Source organism: Mastomys coucha, unplaced genomic scaffold (genome assembly GCF_008632895.1).
Source record: "Mastomys coucha isolate ucsf_1 unplaced genomic scaffold, UCSF_Mcou_1 pScaffold14, whole genome shotgun sequence".
Taxonomy (NCBI): Eukaryota; Metazoa; Chordata; class Mammalia; order Rodentia; family Muridae; genus Mastomys; species Mastomys coucha.
Genome location: NW_022196896.1, coordinates 42616893 through 42637103, shown reverse-complemented (window position 1 = coordinate 42637103; position 20211 = coordinate 42616893). Strand labels below are relative to the sequence as shown.

General features: G+C 41.7%; 1 protein-coding gene across 1 annotated transcript in view; it reads left to right on the top strand.

Annotated features, from left to right (window-relative positions):
* Positions 1-11705, top strand: part of Lactb2 (lactamase beta 2) — a 30884-nt gene extending 19179 nt beyond the window's left edge. The window contains exons 5-7 of the mRNA XM_031366902.1: positions 6940-7088; positions 10804-10885; positions 11367-11705. Of these exons, the coding sequence (XP_031222762.1) occupies positions 6940-7088; positions 10804-10885; positions 11367-11410 (275 nt within the window). The 3' untranslated portion in view covers positions 11411-11705. The remainder of the gene's footprint in view (positions 1-6939; positions 7089-10803; positions 10886-11366) is intronic.
* Positions 11706-20211: the final 8506 nt, after the last annotated feature.

Here is a 20211-nt window from a genome sequence, read left to right as displayed (position 1 = left end):
GATAGCTTTTCTGACTGGAATGAAGTGAAAATCTCAGTATAGTCTGGATTTGCATTTCTTTGCATGATGCTATTAAATAATACCATCATGTATTAGCTATTTGTACCTCTTTTGAAAATTGCTTCTTTGAGGTAATTTTGGGTATGATGATTCGCGCTGCAACCCTAGTACTTAAGGCAGGAGGATTACATGATAAATTACTATAAATTCAAGGCTAGCTTCAGTAACCCAGCACATACTAAGCCAGTTAGGACAATGTGATAAGATCCTGTCTCTTTTCATTTTCCCACTTACTGACTGCATTATTTGTTCTTTTGGTGTTTTGTTATTGTGTACGCATGTGTGTGCATTTGTGGGTGCATGCATGTACATATGAGAGAGAGAGAGATTGAGAAATTGACCAACCAATCCGTGCTAGATAGATCAGTGGCTGGCAGAGTTCCTCTCAGTCTGTAGGCTTTTTTTTGCACTACTGATTGGTTCCTTATTGGCACAGAGTTTGTTTTTGAGACAGGGTTTCTCTCTATAGCCTTGGATGTCCTGGAACTCACTCTATAGACCAGGCTGGCCTCAAACTCAGAGATCCACCTGCCTCTGCCTCCTGAGTGCTGGGACTAAAGGTGTGTGCAACCACTGCCGGGCTGGCACAGAAGGTTTTAATCTCATCTTTTCATCAGTTCTTGCCCATTTTCTTGAACTGTAGAGTCCTTTCCAGAAGTCTCTCCATGTTTTCTTTTTAAAGTATTTACCCCACGTTTAGCTCAAGTGGTTTCAAAGGTGCATGTTGTATACCAAGATCCTTGATCTATTTGGGGTGCTTTGGTTTGGTTTTTTGCCTTTTTGTTTTGTTTTTTGGTACAAAGTGAGAGACCACTATTTTGTTTCATTCTTCAACATGTGTATATCCAGGTTCCCTCACTGTCTCTCCAACATTCTGTTTGGCTCCATAGCTTAGCTATGGGACTTCCTTTGGGGTCCCTCATTAGGCTGGGTATCAAGTTTTGTGCTAGAACCAAACTGTTTTGGCTGCAGTAGCTCTGTAGTATAATTTGAAATCAGATACTATGATACCATTCAGCATTGCTCAAGGTTGCTTTGATTATTTGGGCTCTTTCGTTAATAAACCTAATAACTGCTGGGCAGTGGTGGTGCACGGCTTTAATCCCAGTACTTGGGAGGCAGAGGCAGGCAGATTTCTAAGTTCGAGGCCAGCCTGGCATACAGAGTGAGTTCCAGGACAGCCAGAGCTACACAGAGACAACCTGTCTCTCTAAAAAAGAAAAGCAAACAAACAAAAGAATTCACTGACTGTATTGAGTTAGAGTAGAGACAGTGGACACTCTTGCCTGGTTCTTGAGTTCACTGACTGTATTGAGTTAGAGTAGAGACAGTGGACACTCTTGCCTGGTTCTTGAGTTCACTGACTGTGTTGAGTTAGAGTGGAGACAGTGGACACTCTTGCCTGGTTCTTGAGTTCACTGACTGTATTGAGTTAGAGATAGTGGACACTCTTGCCTGGTTCTTGAGTTCACTGACTGTATTGAGTTAGAGTGGAGACAGTGGACACTCTTGCCTGGTTCTTGAGTTCACTGACTGTATTGAGTTAGAGTAGAGATAGTGGACACTCTTGCCTGGTTCTTGAGTTCACTGACTGTGTTGAGTTAGAGTGGAGACAGTGGACACTCTTGCCTGGTTCTTGAGTTCAAAGGAAATGCTTTGCTTTTCCCCAGGTTGTGTGTTAGCCACTAAACTCGTCATGCGCTGCCTTTACAATGCTCATGCCTGGCTCTCCTAGCCTGCATTCTGCAGGACTTTTATCATAAAGGGGTGCTGAATTTGTCAACTTTTTTTCTTCTGATGTGACGTTTATTACAGATATGGGCCTGTTTTGCCTTTCTTGTTGGCTCATTTCCTGGGCTTTTCTTTGTCGAGGCCCACAGTGACACCTCAGTCCTATTTCTCATCCAGATGTTTGCTTGTTTATGTCTTCTCCTTTCAATTCTGGTATGTCACATATACTAGAAAATTCATTTCTTTTTGATGTTCCAATTTTTAACAGACTGGATTTACAGAATACTGTACAGTAATCTGAAATTCAGGGCTCTCCTGCAGTACTCTCATTTTCATGTTCAATTTTGTTAAATATTTTTCTCCTCCTTTTGGTTAGTTTGGCTAAGAGTTTGGGAATCTTATCCTTTAAAAAAAAAAAGCAGTTCTTTGGTTGATGTTTTGCATTCTTTGTCTCTTTCTTAGTCATTACGTCATTCTCTGTAATGTTATTTCTATTTATTAATCTTGGGTTTGAGTTATTTTAAGATGTCAGGGTACTTAATTTTCTTATTTGATCTAAATCTCTGGATTTTTAATGTTTATTTACATTCATGTGTGTGTGTGTTTGTGTGTGTGTCACACAAGTGGAGGTCAGAGAACAACTTTCAGGAGTTGGTTCATGTGTGTGTGTGTTTGTGTGTGTGTCACACAAGTGGAGGTCAGAGGACAACTTTCAGGAGTTGGTTCATGTGTGTGTGTGTTTGTGTGTGTGTCACACAAGTGGAGGTCAGAGGACAGCTTTCAGGAGTTGGTTCATGTGTGTGTGTGTGTTTGTGTGTGTATGAGTTTGTGTGTGTGTCACACAAGTGGAGGTCAGAGGACAACTTTCAGGAGTTGGTTCTCTCCTTCCACCAGTGGGTCCTGGGGCTCAAACTCAGGTTGTCAGGCTATTAAGCAAGTGCAGTTACCTACTGAGCCTGATGTTTGTAATGTAGAACTTTCATGGCTATTGCGTGACTTCTCCTGAAGAGATGCAGATTACCTTAGTCCATGCTTGCAATGCACTGGGAACTCTGTAAAGGATCACTTCACTGGCTGTACAATAAGCTCAGAAGACTTGAAACACATCAGTCTGTGTTCCCTGCCTTTGCGTTCCTGCTGACAAGTCTGCTTTTATTCTAACATTTTCCTTTGTAACCTGACATGGCCTGCACAGCTTCAGCATTCTTTAATTGTTCCATACTCTGGGCATTTTTCAATTATGGTATGACATGGAAAGGCTGTTTTCTGGTCATGTTTTTGTTTTGGGGGGTGGTGGATTCTAAATGCCTTCTGTCCTTGAATGTCCATTCTTTCCCTACATTTGGGAATTTTTCTGCTGTAACATCACTGAACACATTTAGTTTCCTTTAAACACTGCACATGCATAGGTTTGCTGTCTTCATCTGGCCCAGACTCTTGAGTGTTGTGGCCGTGGTTTCTGTTTTCAGTCTTACTGATATTCAAATGTAATAATCTCTCAGTCTTCAGCCCTTGATGTTCTTTCCTGCTAGCATTGCTTCTTCCATTGGGGCTTCCCTGCTCATGTTCAGGAGCTACTGCTAGCCCGAGTTCTCAGCTGAACGGGTTCTCACTTCTTTCAGAAGTCCCTCAGTTTTTATACCTAGCAGGACTTATCCACGGAATTCCTCAGTGGACATGAAAAACTTAGGGAACTCAGCAGCTTGAGTGCCAATCTCAGCACCTCCAGATGCTGCCAAACACTAAAGCACCTTGCAGGAAGAAGGCGTCAGGAGAACCGGGCTTTGAGCTGTCAGTCCTGCCTGGACACATGCACAAATGCAGCTCCCATGAGCGATAAGTTCCTCAACCCCACAGAGCAGGGTCACCAGTCACCCCTGCTGGCTGCCTGCTGCCTGCCTGCCGACTGGTCCAGATGATTGGAGAGAGGTCCCAGTCCCACCAGGGTCTCTCCAGGGCTGAACAGGATGGCGTGTATCAACGGCCCAAAAGAAACACACCGAGCCAGGAGCCTTGTCGAAGCAGGAACTCAATTTTATGGCATCAGCCTCTCGCTTATATAAGTTCGGAACATAGGGAGGATTTTTGGTGGGGTAAGATGACATAGGAGGCGGGGAAGGGTGACAGAGGGTATGGAGTAATTAACAGGGCCAATGGCAAAGCCCCACTTCAGCAACAGGGCAGAGGCAGGACCAAACAGGTCTCGCTGAGTCACCTCAATAGGAAGTGACTGAGACCAGTCTCGAACCTCAAGCCAGGCTTGGGCTCTCCCACAAGGCCGCAGAAACTCGAGCCAGGCTCAGGTTTGTTCTCAAGGCCCAAACCAGGGCCAAAATGGGGCCCAATAACCCCAACCCCACAGCCCCATCTCTTCCTGTTCTCTGAACGCCCAAGCAAATCCACATTTACACCTGCCCTCCTCACTATTGCTTCTTCAGTCTTCTTCCATCCAGGCAAACACCATAGCAGCCTGCCCCCCAGCTCGCTAACTTGGGGTTAGTTCTTCATTTCATTTCCAGTATAGCCCAATCTCAAGCAATAAGCCCCTCTCAGGATTGCCCTGGGCTGACTAACAGGTCGATGCTTCTCCATCGGCTGTGACACAGAAGTCTCAGTCATACCAGATCCCTAAGGTAGATTTAAGGCCTTCTAAAGTTGTGGGTCTCTCCTCAGGAGTTGGGTGGAACTGAAGAATGTTTCAAGACCCCTCTGTATCACCTTCGTGTGTGTTTGTCCATGTTTCTAGAAGTCCTTACCTTTCTCTTGCTTCCCAGGCTCTCCCTCAGTGCAGTTTGATCTGTTACCCTGACTCTTCTCACCCAGCTAAACAAAGGGAAATCCTAATGGCCACCCCACCCTGCATCTTTAAGTTCCACCTCTGGCTCTTTCCTGGCTGAGAGCCACATCCATAACATTTTCTGTAAGGAGTTTTCTTCAACATCCAGACAGCCATTGACAAAACTGTTGCAGCGAAAGTACCTCAATTACTGTTGTTTTTATTAACTGACTCTGGCTTCTCTCATAAACTACATTTTAGCTGTCAAACCTTGGGTAACACCTGTCCTCTGAACTTTTTTTTAAACTCACAATGCTGATGTCGGGTTTCCATAGCAACTATAAAATGCTACATATCCGATCTCCAGAAGAAGAAACTGTTGTATGTCAGATGTCACTGCACTGGTTACTATATGAATGTTCTGTCAAGGAAGCTAAGGAAGAATCCAGCAAGAGGCCCAGAAGGGAAAGGGGAATTGCTTAATTTTCTAACTTGCTCCTAACAAAATAGCCACGGGAAGATCTGTCAGTTCACCTACATTCTCCCACGAGTTCTCCACGCTCAGGAAATAGTAAATGCACCATATGGCTGGGCATGTGTATTGATTGCCATGACATGGACAGAGTGGGTGCTGATGGCTCTCTGTGATACAAGGAGCAGCTGCTGGGGCACTCCTGAGCTAGAGACCGAGAGATGATACCTACAAAGGGACTCTAATGTTTGCATCCAGTGAACCTCCTGTATTATTAGCAAGGAAGTTGTCTTTATGCAAATTATGCTGTCACCATAGTTACCATATAATAAAGACTGTGTCTCTTCAGGTATCATCCAGGGGACTTTATATAGGCCTGTGCTTTAACAAAGCCCTATGAAGTAGGTGATGGTGTCACTACACAGCTGCAGAAACGGCCTCAGAGAGACTCACTTTTCCTCACAGGGCTAAGAAGGAACAGCCTGTCACAAAGCAAAGTCCAGTGCTCTTTATGTGATCTTTGGTTAGCCTGCTTCTGGATGTTTTGTTCTCAAAGATTTTAAAAATTCCTTTTGTGGACTTCTGTCCCATGCCACATTGTTCAAAGAGCAGGCAATTTCAGGGTAACTGCATTTGGCTTGTCGCAAGTTCTGAGTTGCTACATTAGCTCTAAGATTTTAATTCTTCTGTGGGTCTTAGCCTGCTTTTGTATGCTTTTTCAGTCTTTTGTTAGTAAGCTCACTGCAGCAGTTAAGACTTCACCCATGGTGCTTAAGAACTGCCTAGTGGGAATCTCAGCCCCGCCCCTTGTTAGCTACATAGCTGGGCAGTTTATGTTCCTTCCCTGGGGATAGTAATAGTGCCTACCTCCTGGGATTCCTATAAGCACAGGGTACTTCAAGTATGTGGAGAGCACTTTACATGCTACCTACTCTTATTGTAGCTACTGTGTTAGTGCTTATATTATTGCTAAAATCGATCTTATATTTTAAGGCACATAGTAGCATTACACATTTTCATTTGATAGAATTTGCTAAAGGTTTTTGGCATTGTACACAGTTTTTTTATTGTTGCCATCAAAGCTTAATTTTTCCCGCAGGCTATCTGTAATGTAGTGCTTTTTATTAGCATACATTAATTATATATAACAATTGGTTTCCTTATGACATTTTCATAGGTTTATATAATGTACTTTGAGGAGCTTGAGAGAGGCTCAGTGGTTGGTTAAGAGTGTGTGCTACTCTTTCAGATGGTGGAAGTTCCATTCTCATGTCCAGTGGCTCCCAAGTACCTGTGGCACCAACTCCAGAAGAGCCAGTGTAACTTCTGGCTCCATAGGTACCCATGTACCCATTCACAGACATATGTACACGTGGAATGGAGAAATATTTAAGAATTATGATTTGGTGATTTTTTTTAACCTAATACATTTCTTGTCCCCCTCCCATTCCCAGTGATCCCTTTCTTCTTCCCAAATACCGTTCCCCTTTCTACTTTAGTGTCTCTCTGCAGCGAGCCAGTGAATTTATTGGGGTTGCTCACAGGAGCATGGGTGAGAGTTGTTCATAGGAGGAGCATTGGTAGTTTACCAGTGGCTACACTACAGAGTGGAACTGCCTCTTCCTCCCGGGCAACTGCTGACAGACAGCAGTTCCTCAGGGAGAGGTGGGGCCTCTGGAGAGCCCTCCTCCTATCACAGACTGTTGACAGGCCACTTCTGAAGGTCCTGTGTGCGCAGTCCTTACATCTTGGACCCGTGAGCTTTCCAAGCAATGACTATGTATGTATTTAAAGTGCTTTTCAGTACAGCATATGAATTATGTTTAAATAGAGTAAAGTAGCTTTGTACTTAGTGTTTCTATATTTGGTTGCACTAATTTGTATTATTCTTTTAATTCAGGACATGGCCCAATAATCCATAATGCTGAAGCTAAAATTCTGGAATATATTTCTCACAGAAATAGCCGAGAAGAACAAATTATTTCATTATTTCGTGATAACTTTGAGAAATCATTTACAGTAACCGAACTTACGAAAATGATTTACAAGGTAACTTCATCTTATCTGTACACAGCCGCTCTTTACTACAGTCCATTCAGTAAGCTGTAGGGTAAACATTCCAGGTGTAAACAAGTGTTTGGATTCTCTAAGGAATTCCAGTTGTCTACACCCGAGATCAAGAGTGTAAGTTAAGAAAAAAAGTGTCCATAGAGAGCAAGTGTAGCCATCCTGAGCCACTGTAACCCTTCCTGAACTCAGCCAGAGAAAGGGCCCTGCAGAGTTTATAATGACACATTCTATTCTCGCCATCTTGGTTACCTGGTGACAAAGAATGTGACCCTCTAAGCAAAAACAAAAACAAAACAAAACAAAACAAGCAAACAAAACCACCGTGGGTATTAGCAGTGGGAAATTTTAGCCTAATAATGGGGAAATGTGCATTAAAACACATGAATAGAATACTTTCTATAGGAAGACTCAGTGTGTGACCCCTGGGCACATTCAGTTCATGTTGCTCCATGTTTTAGCAAGGCGAGTACCTGCCGTGCAGGTAGAATAGCTTAGTAGTTTGGTATATAGGATTTGGCAGACTACTTAAGTTTTCAAAGTCCCCCTAGGATGGACACAGTAGTCCACACATACAATCTCAGCACTCATGGAGTTAGTATCTACCCTGAGGTAACCTGGAGACTGGACAATTAGTAAAGGGCCTTTATAAAGCTGCCCAAACTTCCTCAGACTGCTAGAGCATGCTCACTGGGTCTCCTCTCAGCAGACAAGGATGGTAAATGAAGATCACCTCTGACCAGGATGTGATTCAGGAGTATAGTATTAGCCAGCCTAGCATATTCAAAGCCCTGGGTTAGGATCTCTGGCACTACCAGAGAAAAAAGTCATTGGAAAAATTAATACAAGTATTTTCTTACAGGGCTGAGAGATAGGTCAGTCACTAGAATGCCTATAGTACAAGTGTGAGGACTGAACAGCTAAAGGTCACAGTATATGCCTGTCATCCCCGTGCTAGGGATGCAGAATCCATGAGCTCTAGGTTCAGTGAGGGACCCTTTTTTCAAAAAATAAGGTGGAAAGTAGGCAAGGAAAATACCCAAGGTCAACATGTAGCTTCAGTATGCACGCGTGTGAGCACAAACACGATAAAGAAAAGCATTAAAATTGTGTGTAAGAGCACATTACCTCTCTAATACCAGTATGTAGCCACTCTAAACTATACACTGATACATTGAGGGGTTGTCTTCCCGGAACCTAAGAGGAGCTAGCTAAGCTCTCTAAACCCTGCCACAGATGAGTCCTTACGTAATGCTCATGCCTAAGTAAACAGTGCTGCTTCACCCAGGAGTAGGTTCTGTACATAAACAGAGGCAGTCACCGTGCATGTGTGTGAAACACCTCCTGCATGTGGACTAGCATGAGACAGCCTAGAGTGAGTTAGTCATTTCAGCACTTGTTAAATATTTTATATGCCACATGCTACAGTGAGTGCAGAAATACATACACAAGCACAGCCCTTTGCCTTTGACAGATCCAAGGATTAGTGAAGGCAGGCTGTCATAACAGTTGCCTCCACACACACTACATGGTTTAGATAGGTTGAATACTCTTAATCCAAAATACTCCAACACTCCAAAGGCCTCACATGGTGGGGCATTTTGAATATCCAAATCATATTTTCTTCACACTCAACTTCAGGTTCTATACACCATATGGTAACACAAAATTTGAAGTCAGTCTTACCCAGTGAAGATACACAGTGATGGGTTAAAGGAGGAGTAAGCGCTTTCCTGACCAGAGTAGAAGGGAAAAGGAGTCATTCTAGACAAAGTGAAAGGTGCATTCAAACCTAGGAGTAACCATAGACCCCTGTGCATTTGAAAATCCACAAAGAAGCCATGTAACAGGAGTACGCATGTCACAGGTGACATTAGACAGGAAGAAAGTCTCAGGAAGTGAGATAAGAAGAGGACATGTGATCAGATCACAAGGAGACCTCACTACCAGCTAAAAACCTTAGATAGGATCTGGGAATGATCAGTCACAGATCTTAAGTGGGTAACTTACGTGGTGAGATGTCAAACATTACACTGGTACTGCTCTTAAAGGAGAATTTGGTAATCATCGCTGCTTATTACTTCTATGTGTGTTAGCTGGGTAGAAATGAAAAGGGAAACACATACAATACTGGAACTCAGGAGTCTGAGTGAGTTTGAGGCCAGCCTTACAAACAGTGAATATACAGATTGAACTATCTCAAAAGACAGAGCGAGCCAATGAGACAACCCTTTGTAAACATCAGTGTCTCTTTGTAAATATCAATGTTTTAAGGTAAATCTAAGGGAGAATATTCAAGAAGACTGTGAATGTTAATGAAGTGGGATAAATACAGAAAAGAGGATCTTCAAAAAAGAGGATCACACCGGGAAGTGGTGGCGCACACCTTTAATCCCAGCACTTGGGAGGCAGAGGCAGGCAGATTTCTGAGTTCGAGGCCAGCCTGGTCTACAGAGTGAGTTCCAGGACAGCCAGAGCTACACAGAGAAACCCTGTCTTGGGAAAAATAAAAAATAAAAAGAGGATCAACTACCTGGCTTCATGTACAATGGGACAAACAAATCCCCCGAATTTTGACTGATATAATTTGACAATATTGGCAAAGTATTTCCAGGAAGCTGAGAACCAGAGTAGCCTAGTTACATTCCACTGCTGTGGTAACTCACTGACTGAAAGCCACTTGTGCAGGGAAGGATTTAGCTGGTGAAGAGCTGCAGGTCACAGTCCAAGTCGGAGCAAGAGCACAGGGTGGGAACCATGGTGGAGCTGCTGTTATTTTATACAACCCAGAACCCAACTGCCTAGGCATGGTGCCTCCCATAGTAGGCTGGACCCTTCTAGGGTCCCCACAGACACGCCTACAGGACAATCTGAGGCTCTCCTGTCCCGTGTCTGTGGACTGTGTCACCATGACAATTAAAGCTAAGTAGGGCACAGACAAAGTGGGTTTAGTCAAGAAAATTGGCTTCAGAATTGTAATCCTTATTTAAATAATAAAATTTCTCTTTATTGAAACATGTCAATGTTACATTATTTTAGCAAGATAAAGGAAAGATGTGAGTCATAAGATACAAAGATATTATCATAATACCCAAAAGAGCATAAAGCCAATTTAAGATTATTCAAAACCAAGGAGAAATCTTTATGCTCACTCCTTTGTTTATAAGTATTAATGAGTCTCTAGTGTGTGTCATTATGCTAATGAGTCTCTACTGTGTGTCATTATGCTAAACCCTAGGAGTTCCATAGTGAACAAAATTTGTGGCATTTAACTATTTTATCTATAGAAATATAAGAGAATAGTATTCTAAAACAAGACCATTTGCAAGGTAGAAATTGCTTAAGTTGCTATTATATATTTTGTTTGATTTTGCCTTTTTGAAGCAGGGTCTCATTATGGCAAGCTGGTTTCAAACTCACAATGGCCAAGGATGACCTTGACCATCTGACCATCCTGCCTCCACCTCCTGAGTGCTGGGGTTACCTGTGTATGACTCACCCAGTTGGTGTGTGCTGGGGTAGAACTTGGGTGTTGTGTATGGTAGGAAAGCTATCAACTGAGCCTCATCCCTGACTTAAGCTAGCACTATAGTGTACTCCGGTTAAACTTTCATTTCTGTTGTGTGTGTCTTGTTTTAAAAATTCTAAACAATTGAGTATTCTTTAGAAATGAGACTCCTTTTATCCTATATTTCAGGATGTTCCAGAGAATTTACATAAGATGGCAGAGCATAATCTCTTGCTTCATTTGAGAAAACTAGAGAAAGATGGGAAGATATGTATGTATCCTTCTGAATTTTAATTCTACTGGCATTTAAACAGTTTTGCAAGTGTTTGTCTGAGGTCTCCCTTAAATAGCACATTCAGTGGAGAAGTAGGGTCCAAGTCCTCTGCCATAGTGACACTCAGTGCCCGGGAGAACAGCTCTCTTCTAGACGCCAAGACCAAGGGCACTGGTATGGGGGACATTGTAGAATAGGCACAGGGTTTAAGTGACGTCAGAGACGGTAAAGTGAGAGTCCTATAACTTTTTCCTAATGGTAGATGAACTTGTCAAATCAGGCATTTTTATAAAAGTTTAGTCCTTAAAATCAAGAAGTGTTTCAAAGCTTGAGTTTCGTGTAGAAGCCTCAGCCATATATTTACCTTCAAGAAGAAACTCACTTTATAGTCAACCAAAATTCCTTTTCCTTACTATAAAAAAATTTGAAATCCAATGATACACTTATCTCTTGTTTTTACTTTCTGTTTTTTCTACAGTTTACACAACAAGTCCTAACAAGAAATGGAGAGCAGTCCTTTAGTTTCAGATCAATGAAGTTCTATCTGGTTTTTCTTTTAGAAGATGGTATTTTCTTTTACCTATAGATTTTATATATATATGTATATAGAAAATATCAAATGTATAACTTCAAAAATAACCCTTGATACCTTTGTAAAATATGTAAATTACATTTTATGTCTGGAGGACAGGTTACTGATCTAACCTTGGTCATGGAAGGTTTTACCAGAAATTCAGGATCTAGCACTTTATCAATTTCCTATTGATTAAGTAAAATTGTTACTTAAGAATAATAAATTTTGAACAATTCAAACCAGTTAGTACTTTAGAGTTTGATTATTGTCTTAGTTAGGGTTTCTATTGCTGTAAAAAGAAAAAAAAAACATAGCCAAGGAAACTCTTATAAAGGAACACCTTTAAACGGGGCTGGTTTACAGATTCAGAGGTTCAGTCCATTACCATCATGGTGGGAAGCTTGGCAGCCTGCAGACAGACATGGTGCTGGAGCAGGAGCTGAGAGTTCTACATCTGGATCTGAAGGCAGCCAGGAGGAGACTGTCTTCTGCAGGCAGCCAGGAGGACGCTCTCCCACTCCTACAGTGACACACTTTCTCCAATAAGGCCACACCTCCTAATAGTACCACTCCTGGGGGCCAAGCATTCAAAGACATGAGTCTATGAGGGCCATATTCAAGCCACCACAGTTGTTTGTTAGCATTTGCCGCTAATATTGCTTTCTTTAGCTATGTCAATCAACAGCACAGATATCTGCATACTCATTTCTTTTCTTCAACCCTTGTCTCTACCTTCTATGTACCAAGTTTATTTCACTTTTCTGTCAATTATATGTTTAAGTATTGTTTCTACAACTCTATGCTATGTTCATTTTCTTATAATGGTATCCCATAAGCAATTCATTAGTTGATCATTAAAAATATTAAATATACTAACTTGAAATATTATGTGATTAAAAAGAAGTAATTCTTAAAAATTTGTTTTGATTTGATGTGTATGAATATATTGCCTACATGAGAATTTGTGCACTCTATGCATGCAATGTGCATGGAGGCTGGAAGGGGACACTGCATCCCCTGGACTGGAGTTCCAGGTGTTAGTCACCATGTGTGTGCACAGAATCTAACTGGGTCCTCTAGAAGGACAGCCATTACTCTTAACTGCTGAGCCATCTCTCCAGCCCACGACAACATGCTTTGAATTTTAATATAGAAATAGTCATCAGTTCATATATGAATTATATACTAGAAAGTGTTTTCTTTTAATTAGAAGATGGCAAGATAGGTCTTTTAAGTGTATAAATAACATTCTTAAATAGTGGTACTGAAAAGTAATTTCCTCCAAATTGAAACATTCAGTCCTGGAGGGAGTCTCCTAAGACTCAGGAAGTAAATGAAACTTACAGGGCTCAGGACATAAATAACTCACAAGTCTCAAAAAGTTTCTGAAACTTAAGTAACTCGCCAGATCCCTCCCCAAGGTTATCTCAGCAGTACTGACTGCTAGAGAGAAGACACTTTCTCACCTCTTGCGCTGTCTACAAGTGATACAGGGGAGCTCTGGGGATATGGAGAGGGCTTTTCAGTAATGCATTTTTATACAAGCTTAACACATTTTTTTCTTGTTCCATGGAAACATGTCATATACCCAGAAGTGTTCCGTTCTACAAAATAACTATAAACTCAACAATTAAAATAACTATAAACTCAACAATTAAAGTAAATATAAACTCAACAATTAAAAGCCAGTGACCCAGCCAGGCAGTGGTGGCGCACACCTTTAATCCCAGCTCTTGGGAGGCAGAGGCAGGCAGATTTCTGAGTTCAAGGCCAGCCTGGTCTACAGAGTGAGTCAGTGACCCAATCAATTCACAACGGACAATGAACTTTTCTCCAGAGAAGATGCCTAACTAAGTGGAAAGCTGTTTAGCATCTTTAATCAATACAAAGCCAAACACAAATCAGAACCACGGGGGCCGGCTTCATGCCTATTTGGATAGCTGTTGTTTTCTGAAAATAAGAGAGCAGCCACTGAGGTACAAAGAAACTGTAACCCGTACAATCATTTGATAGGATGGCCTCTGAAAAAATAACAGACTCACAGTATGACAGAGAAGTTCTACTTCTGAGGAGCATTCCCAAAGCCTGACTGATAGAAAAACACCTTTTAAAAAAAAGGAAAAAAGGAAAAAAAAAAAAAAAGGACACCTGACGGGTTGCATCATGCATGAATTTCAAAGACACAATGCTACATGACATAAAACACCAAAAGCAAACAGCACGATTCCACTTACCTGAAGCACCTATAATAGGGAAATTCATAGATGGTAAGAATTGTGAATGCCAGGATTGGAGGAAAAGGGACAGAGACTTACTCAAGTTTCAGTAATAGACAGTGAAAAAAGTTCTGGGCATGCATGGTGACATTGACCACAAAAACACTGTAAACCTGGAAGCATAGTCAATGCCAAGTGGTGTCCCTAAAGTGATCAGTAACAACTGTGTCTTCCACAATGCCACCACCAAAAACTAAAAAATGTGAACACATCAATAAAATTTAGACAGAGAATTTAATTTCATTAGTATGTGAATAGATTAGCTTACTTCTTAGCTTCTCTTCTTTCCTAGAAGGTTGAATACAAACACCATTCAGTTGGTCAAATTAGAAAATTAAAAAAAAAAAAAAAATCCTTGTTGGCTTGTGTCCATCCCACATGTCCAAGCAGTTCCTGTTCTGCCCCCAGAGTTCATCACCCTTAGCCAGTCTGAGTCCCAGCCATCAGCATCCCTCCTGAGCCAGGAAAATGGCTGTCACCTCTTGTTGGGGACGAAGATAAAAAGGGCATTCTGAGCTAAAAAAATCTGTGAAAGCCAGTGGTGATGGCACACGCCCTTTTTTTTTCCTGTCAAAGCAGAAACTCGTTTTATTTTATCGATCTTTTTTTTTCTTTCAGAATATAGGTTTTAGTTTACAGCATGAGTTGGTTATCTCACTTTGGTGGAGCCCATCCTTGTTTTGTGTCCATTGTCCTTTGTGCCCCAGGTGAGGCACAGGAAGGCAAGTGGAAGGGGTGGTGAGAGATCCACCCCTCACTGTAGGTGGGACCTCTGCAGTTGGGGCATCTCCTGAGGACAGATGTCTATTCAGCAAATTCTTTGGAAGCTCCCTGACTTTAAGCTTAATGGACATTCCTGGCTTCCCAGTATATTTTTCTGAGGTGTCCCTGTTTACTCAATTCTTTTTTTTTTTCTCAAGATCCGTAATTTAGACTTTTGATCTGCTTATCACATTGAATTATTTGACATGTGCATCTGGACCCTCAGGGATTAAGATGTTTTTTTAATTTTATTGCATTATAATGAGAAAAGTTACATGATTTCAACTTATCTGAATTTGTTAACATTTAAACACATATTTTAAATAAATAGAATTAAATCACATTCTTGTTTCCCTTTTGTACAACTCCTCCCAGAGACCCCCCTTCAATATGTACAATATCTTCTTTTATCATATTCTTTAAAATTTATAAAATATTATAATAAAAATGACTATTATAAAAGTTGTTTGATATAAAACAACAATCAATTTAACAGATGCTTGTCTACAACGATACTGAAAATACATACTTTTTCTCAATATAAATTTTATATAACTCCAAATGTATTACCTGTATATTCCAAAATAATACATCACTACTAATATTTTCTTAAATGAACATAAATATATAAAGTGTTTTTGTTTGTTTGTTTTATATTTAGTAGAGCTTAAAATCTTGGCTCTTACTGTGCTAACATGATACAAGAATTACAAACGTCAAGCAAAGCATTCAGTCTTAATCTTTGTTGTTCTCTTACAAACCCCTCCCCAATTTAATTGTCTACATTTCTTTTGGGTATATAAATACTTTTAAAATATGTTAGCCGTTCTGAAAACCATAGTATAGTGTAAAAACATGAAATAAACAATACTACTAATAGAGAGGCTGAGACAGGAGAAGCCTCAAGATCTCAAGACCATTATGTTGTACACAGCAAGACACTGTCATGAACAAACAAGCTGAAAGTGTATATGGATTGTATAATATTAGACATAATTTTGTTGAAGATATTTACTGGCTCATTACATTGGGAATCTTCACTCTCTTCTATACCTATTATCCTTAGGTTTGGTCTTCTCATTGCATCCTGGATTTCCTGGATGTTTTGGGTTAGGAGATTTTTGCTTTTTGCATTTTCTTTGACTGTTGTGTCAATGTTTTCTATGGTGTCTTCTGCCCCTGAGATTCTCTCTTCTATCTCTTGTATTCTGTTGGTGATGCTTGTATCTATGATTCCTGATTTCTTTCCTAGCTTTTGTATCTCCAGGGTTGTCTCTCTTTCTGATTTCTTTATTGTTTCTATTTCCAGTTTTAGATTCTGGATAGTTTTGCTCATTTCCTTCACCTGTTTGATTGTGTTTTCCTGTAGTTCTTTAAGGGATTTTTGTGTTTCCTCTTAAAGGGCTTCTAGCTGTTTACCTGTGTTCTCCTGTATTTCTTTGAGGGTGCTCTTTATGTCTTTCTTAAAGTCCTGTATCATCATCATGAGAAGTGATTTTAGATCTGAATCTTGCTTTTCCTGTGTGATGGTGTGTCCAGGACTTGCTATGGTGGGGGTATTGGGCTCTGATGATGCCAAGTAACCTTGGTTTGTATTGCTTATATTCTTACGCTTGCCCCGCATCATCTGGTTATCTCTAGTGCTACCTGCCCTTGCTAAATCTGACTGGAGCCTGTCCTTCCTGTGATCCTGGTTGTGTCAGAACTCCTCAGAGTCAAGCTGTCTCTGTGATCCTATGATTCTGGGATCCTCTGATCCTGGACTTGTTAGAGCACCTGGGAGTGGAGCTTCCTCTGGGTGTTTTGGGAATGACTTCAGAATTTGTACCCAAGATCTGCTCAGGGCACTGGCTAGCCCAGACAGACCAGAAGCAACCCAAGCCACTGGGCTGGCAGAATTTCCGCATACCTGAGTCCTACTGGTCCCAGTCACTCCTAGTGTTAGGACAGATGCTATGTCTTCCTCACCTCTGATCCTGGGCATGTTAAAGCACCTGAAAGTGGAGCCTCCTCTGAGTGTTGTGGGACCAGAAGGAACCTGAGCCACTGGGCTGGCGGAATTCCTCTGTACCTGGTCCCACTGGTCCCAGTTACCCCCAGTATTCAGACAGATGTTGTGTCCTCCTTACCTCTGATCCTGGGCATGTTAGAGGGTTTGGGAGTGGAGCTTCCTCTGGGTGTTGTGGGACTGGCTGTGGAGCTTGTGCCCAATGTCTGCTCAGGCCACCAGCTCAGACAAACTGGAAGAAATCTGAACCACTGGGCTGGCGGAGTTCCTGTATGTCTGGTCCCACTAATCCCAGTTACTACCGGTGTTGGGATAGATGCTATGTCCTCCTCACCTCTGATCCTGGACATGTTAAAGTGCCTTGGCACATGCCTTTAATCCCCGCACTTGGGAGGCTGAGACAAGCAGATCTCTCTGGGTTCAAGGTCAGCCTGGTCTACAGAGCAAGTTTCAGGACAGCCAGTTTCAGGACACAGAGAAACCCTGTCTTGAAAAAAAAATTAATAAAATAAAAAGCCATGCAATCATCACATTGCCATGGCACTCTTCAGATACTGCACAATGCAAGTAGATCTTTTCAAAGAAGGGGAAGAATGGGAAACTACTAAATCTATTAGTCATTTTAAAAGCCTAGCAACAGAGCTATAAAAGCTGTGACATATACTAAATGCTTTTTACTGGGGGCTGTGCCAGATACTGAGGCAACAAAGGTGAGCAAAACAGTATCTGGGCTTGAGCAAGCTCTTGTCCTTGTTATCAAAATGATGTATGTACCATTATTGAGGGTAAAGAAGAATATGTAAGCCACTTGGTCTATAGTAGGCTACTAATAGAAACCTGAGCTCAGTCTTACAAAGAAAGTGATAGCCAGAAGGAAATGCAGTATTTGTTTAGATGAGAAAAATTATTATTCCTGTTGAAATAAACTGTGTCTGTGCTCCAAAACAGAGAAAAGCATCCTGTGTGTGAACTAATTTCTATCAGAATCTATGGTATTTGTGATTGAGTCACAGCTAATCAGACTCTCATGAGAGCATTAACATCACATAGGAACCAGTGTACTAGAGTCGAACACAAGGGGTTCTAACTATAAACCCAGTGGTTCTTAGGAGTATGAAGCTAGAGGGCAAAGCAAGCTTGGGACACATAGTGAATTCCCTATCTCAAACATAATTGGGGAGAGATAGGTAGGTAGGTAGGTAGGTAGATAGATAGATAGATAGATAGATAGATAGATAGATAGATAGATAGATAGATAGATAGAGATAGTCAGGGTTTCTATTCCTGTACAAACATCATGACCAAGAAGCAAGTTGGGAAGGAAAAGGTTTATTGAGCTTACACTTCCAAATTGCTATTCATCACCAAAGGACATCAGAACTGGAACTCAAGCAGGTCAGGATACAGTTACTGATGCAGATAGATAGAGATAGATAGATAGATAGATAGATAGATAGATAGATAGATAGATAATTATGTATATATTAATTTTACCCATGCCTTGCACAATAGAGTAGTCTTTAGATGTAGGGAATACATTACCTCCCGTGGATACCTGATACCACAGATAATATTAAATCCTACACACATACACCTATAATAGTTTGATTTATAAAAGACACGGTAAGACATTAGCAATGACTAGCAATATAGCACTAATCTCATGTAAGATAATAAAGATATGTGCACAGCCAGCTGTGATGACACATGCCTTTGATCCCTGCACTTGGGCATAATAATACATTGATCTCTATGTGTTTGATGCCACCATTGAGTTCCAGGCCTGCTAGGGCTACATAATGAGGCCCTAGTCAAAAGAAGAAAAAGTAAGTACTCTGTCCCCTTCCTCCAAGTATCTTACCGCATCTTTCTTAAGAGACACACTTTCCAGCTGCTCTTGGGCATATGTGAGTTGCCAACATAACTATATTTGTACTTTGAATGTGCTAAGTAAATCAGGGTTACCTGCATACAAGCTCTAACCACAGTCCTATAGTGCTCACAATTCAACAGGGCTCCTGAGTGAGTAACACTCATGACACATACAGTGACATAAATGGAATACATGATGACTCATGCTCTGAGCCGCTCAGCATGGGGCCATATGCAGCATCACCTCATTACTCAGAACAGCATGCAGCTCAGCTTCTAGGGCCTAGCACCATTAATAGAATTATCTAGGAGTAATTTGACTTAGCAGCAAAGTTTGTCTCCTGTTTATCTCCTGCCATTATAGAAATGCTGTCCCTCTGTTTGAAGAGCCTCCCCCCGCACCCCCCCCCCAGTTCAGTACACCCAGTAGCTCTGAATTACTCCTTTTCTGTTTACTCTGGATTTTATACAGTGGCTTATTGCACCTCTGCCTTCTCTCTATTATAAACCTCAGGTTGTTTGTAACTGAATAGCTCTTTGTGTCTCACACGGAACTGAAAGGAACAGGTAGGCAGATAATTACCCTAAGTCTGTTCTCTTATGTTATTGACCGGACCTTGTGTTAATTGTTCTGAACAGCCATCAGCCCAGAGTCTTATAAACAGGAGCACTAGGCATGGTGACATTTTGCAGTGATTTTGCAGTGCAGAATGGGAAAAACAAAAGCAGAGAGGGGCTTCAAAGGAATAGAGGACTGCAGATACGAGTGCTACTTAAAAGGAGAAATAACATCAGATGAAGTATCGGCACAGCTCAATGGCAAAGCATGAAACCTAGAATTTGGATCCCTAGCACCTATGTAAAAAAAAAGGCAGTCATGGTGGTGTATACCTATAATCCCAGCACTGCAGGAGACAGAAAGGCAGAAAGCTCCTTAAAGTCCACCGGCTAGCAGGTCTATACAGCTTTGGGCTCCATGAGAGACCATGTCTGAGAAATAAGATGGAGAAGAGATGGGGGGGGTGCCCAGTACCAACCTCTAGCTGCCACATAGTCAAACAACCCCGTGTACAGAGACAGAGACAGAGAGACAGAGAGGGTGAGAAGGAAAAAAGAAGTAGAAAGAGAAATAGAAAAGAGAACTGGTACCCAAACACCTGTTTGATCTTTGAAAGTGGGAGTCAGGTAGAAAGAGGTGTAAGGAAGATGCAGAGGAGGCCTGGCTTGGCCCTGACTGCCCATCTGCAATAGGAGGCAGGACAGAACAGGTCCTACTGCCCACTGTGTGGAAGACAGGAAAGATGAACTTCACTACCGATCCAAATCTGACACGCGTGAGCACACCTGCCATGAGGCCGCATAAGCATTTACAACATAGAAATGGAGTGGATGAAGTTTAGCTTATTACTGACAAAGTTTTGTCAAATAGCTCAGGTGAAAGGTTGTTCTGTGCAGGTAACTGACCATCGAGGATGAGAGGGGCCAGGCTGAAGACCAGAGTCTCTCCCCTTCCAGTCTATTTTACACATCAAAGATTCCAATGGGCTTATGCACAAGATTGGGGAGTTGGCGCTGGGCATCCTGCCCAGCAGGAATGGCTGGCTGACTTTGCTAGCTTCAGTATGAAGAGGTCTTATGGAAAGAATTCCATTGTTTATACCGGCTCACTACCTCACTACTTCAGGTCAATGCATGAGGCCAAGAGAACAGGCCCCATGTTAGTGTCATCCCTAGCATTGTGGCTGCAGTGAGAAAGCACACTCCAGGAACAGTGCTCACTGCTATGCCTACTGCACAGGAACAGTGAGTGCTCACTGCTCTGCTTACTGCA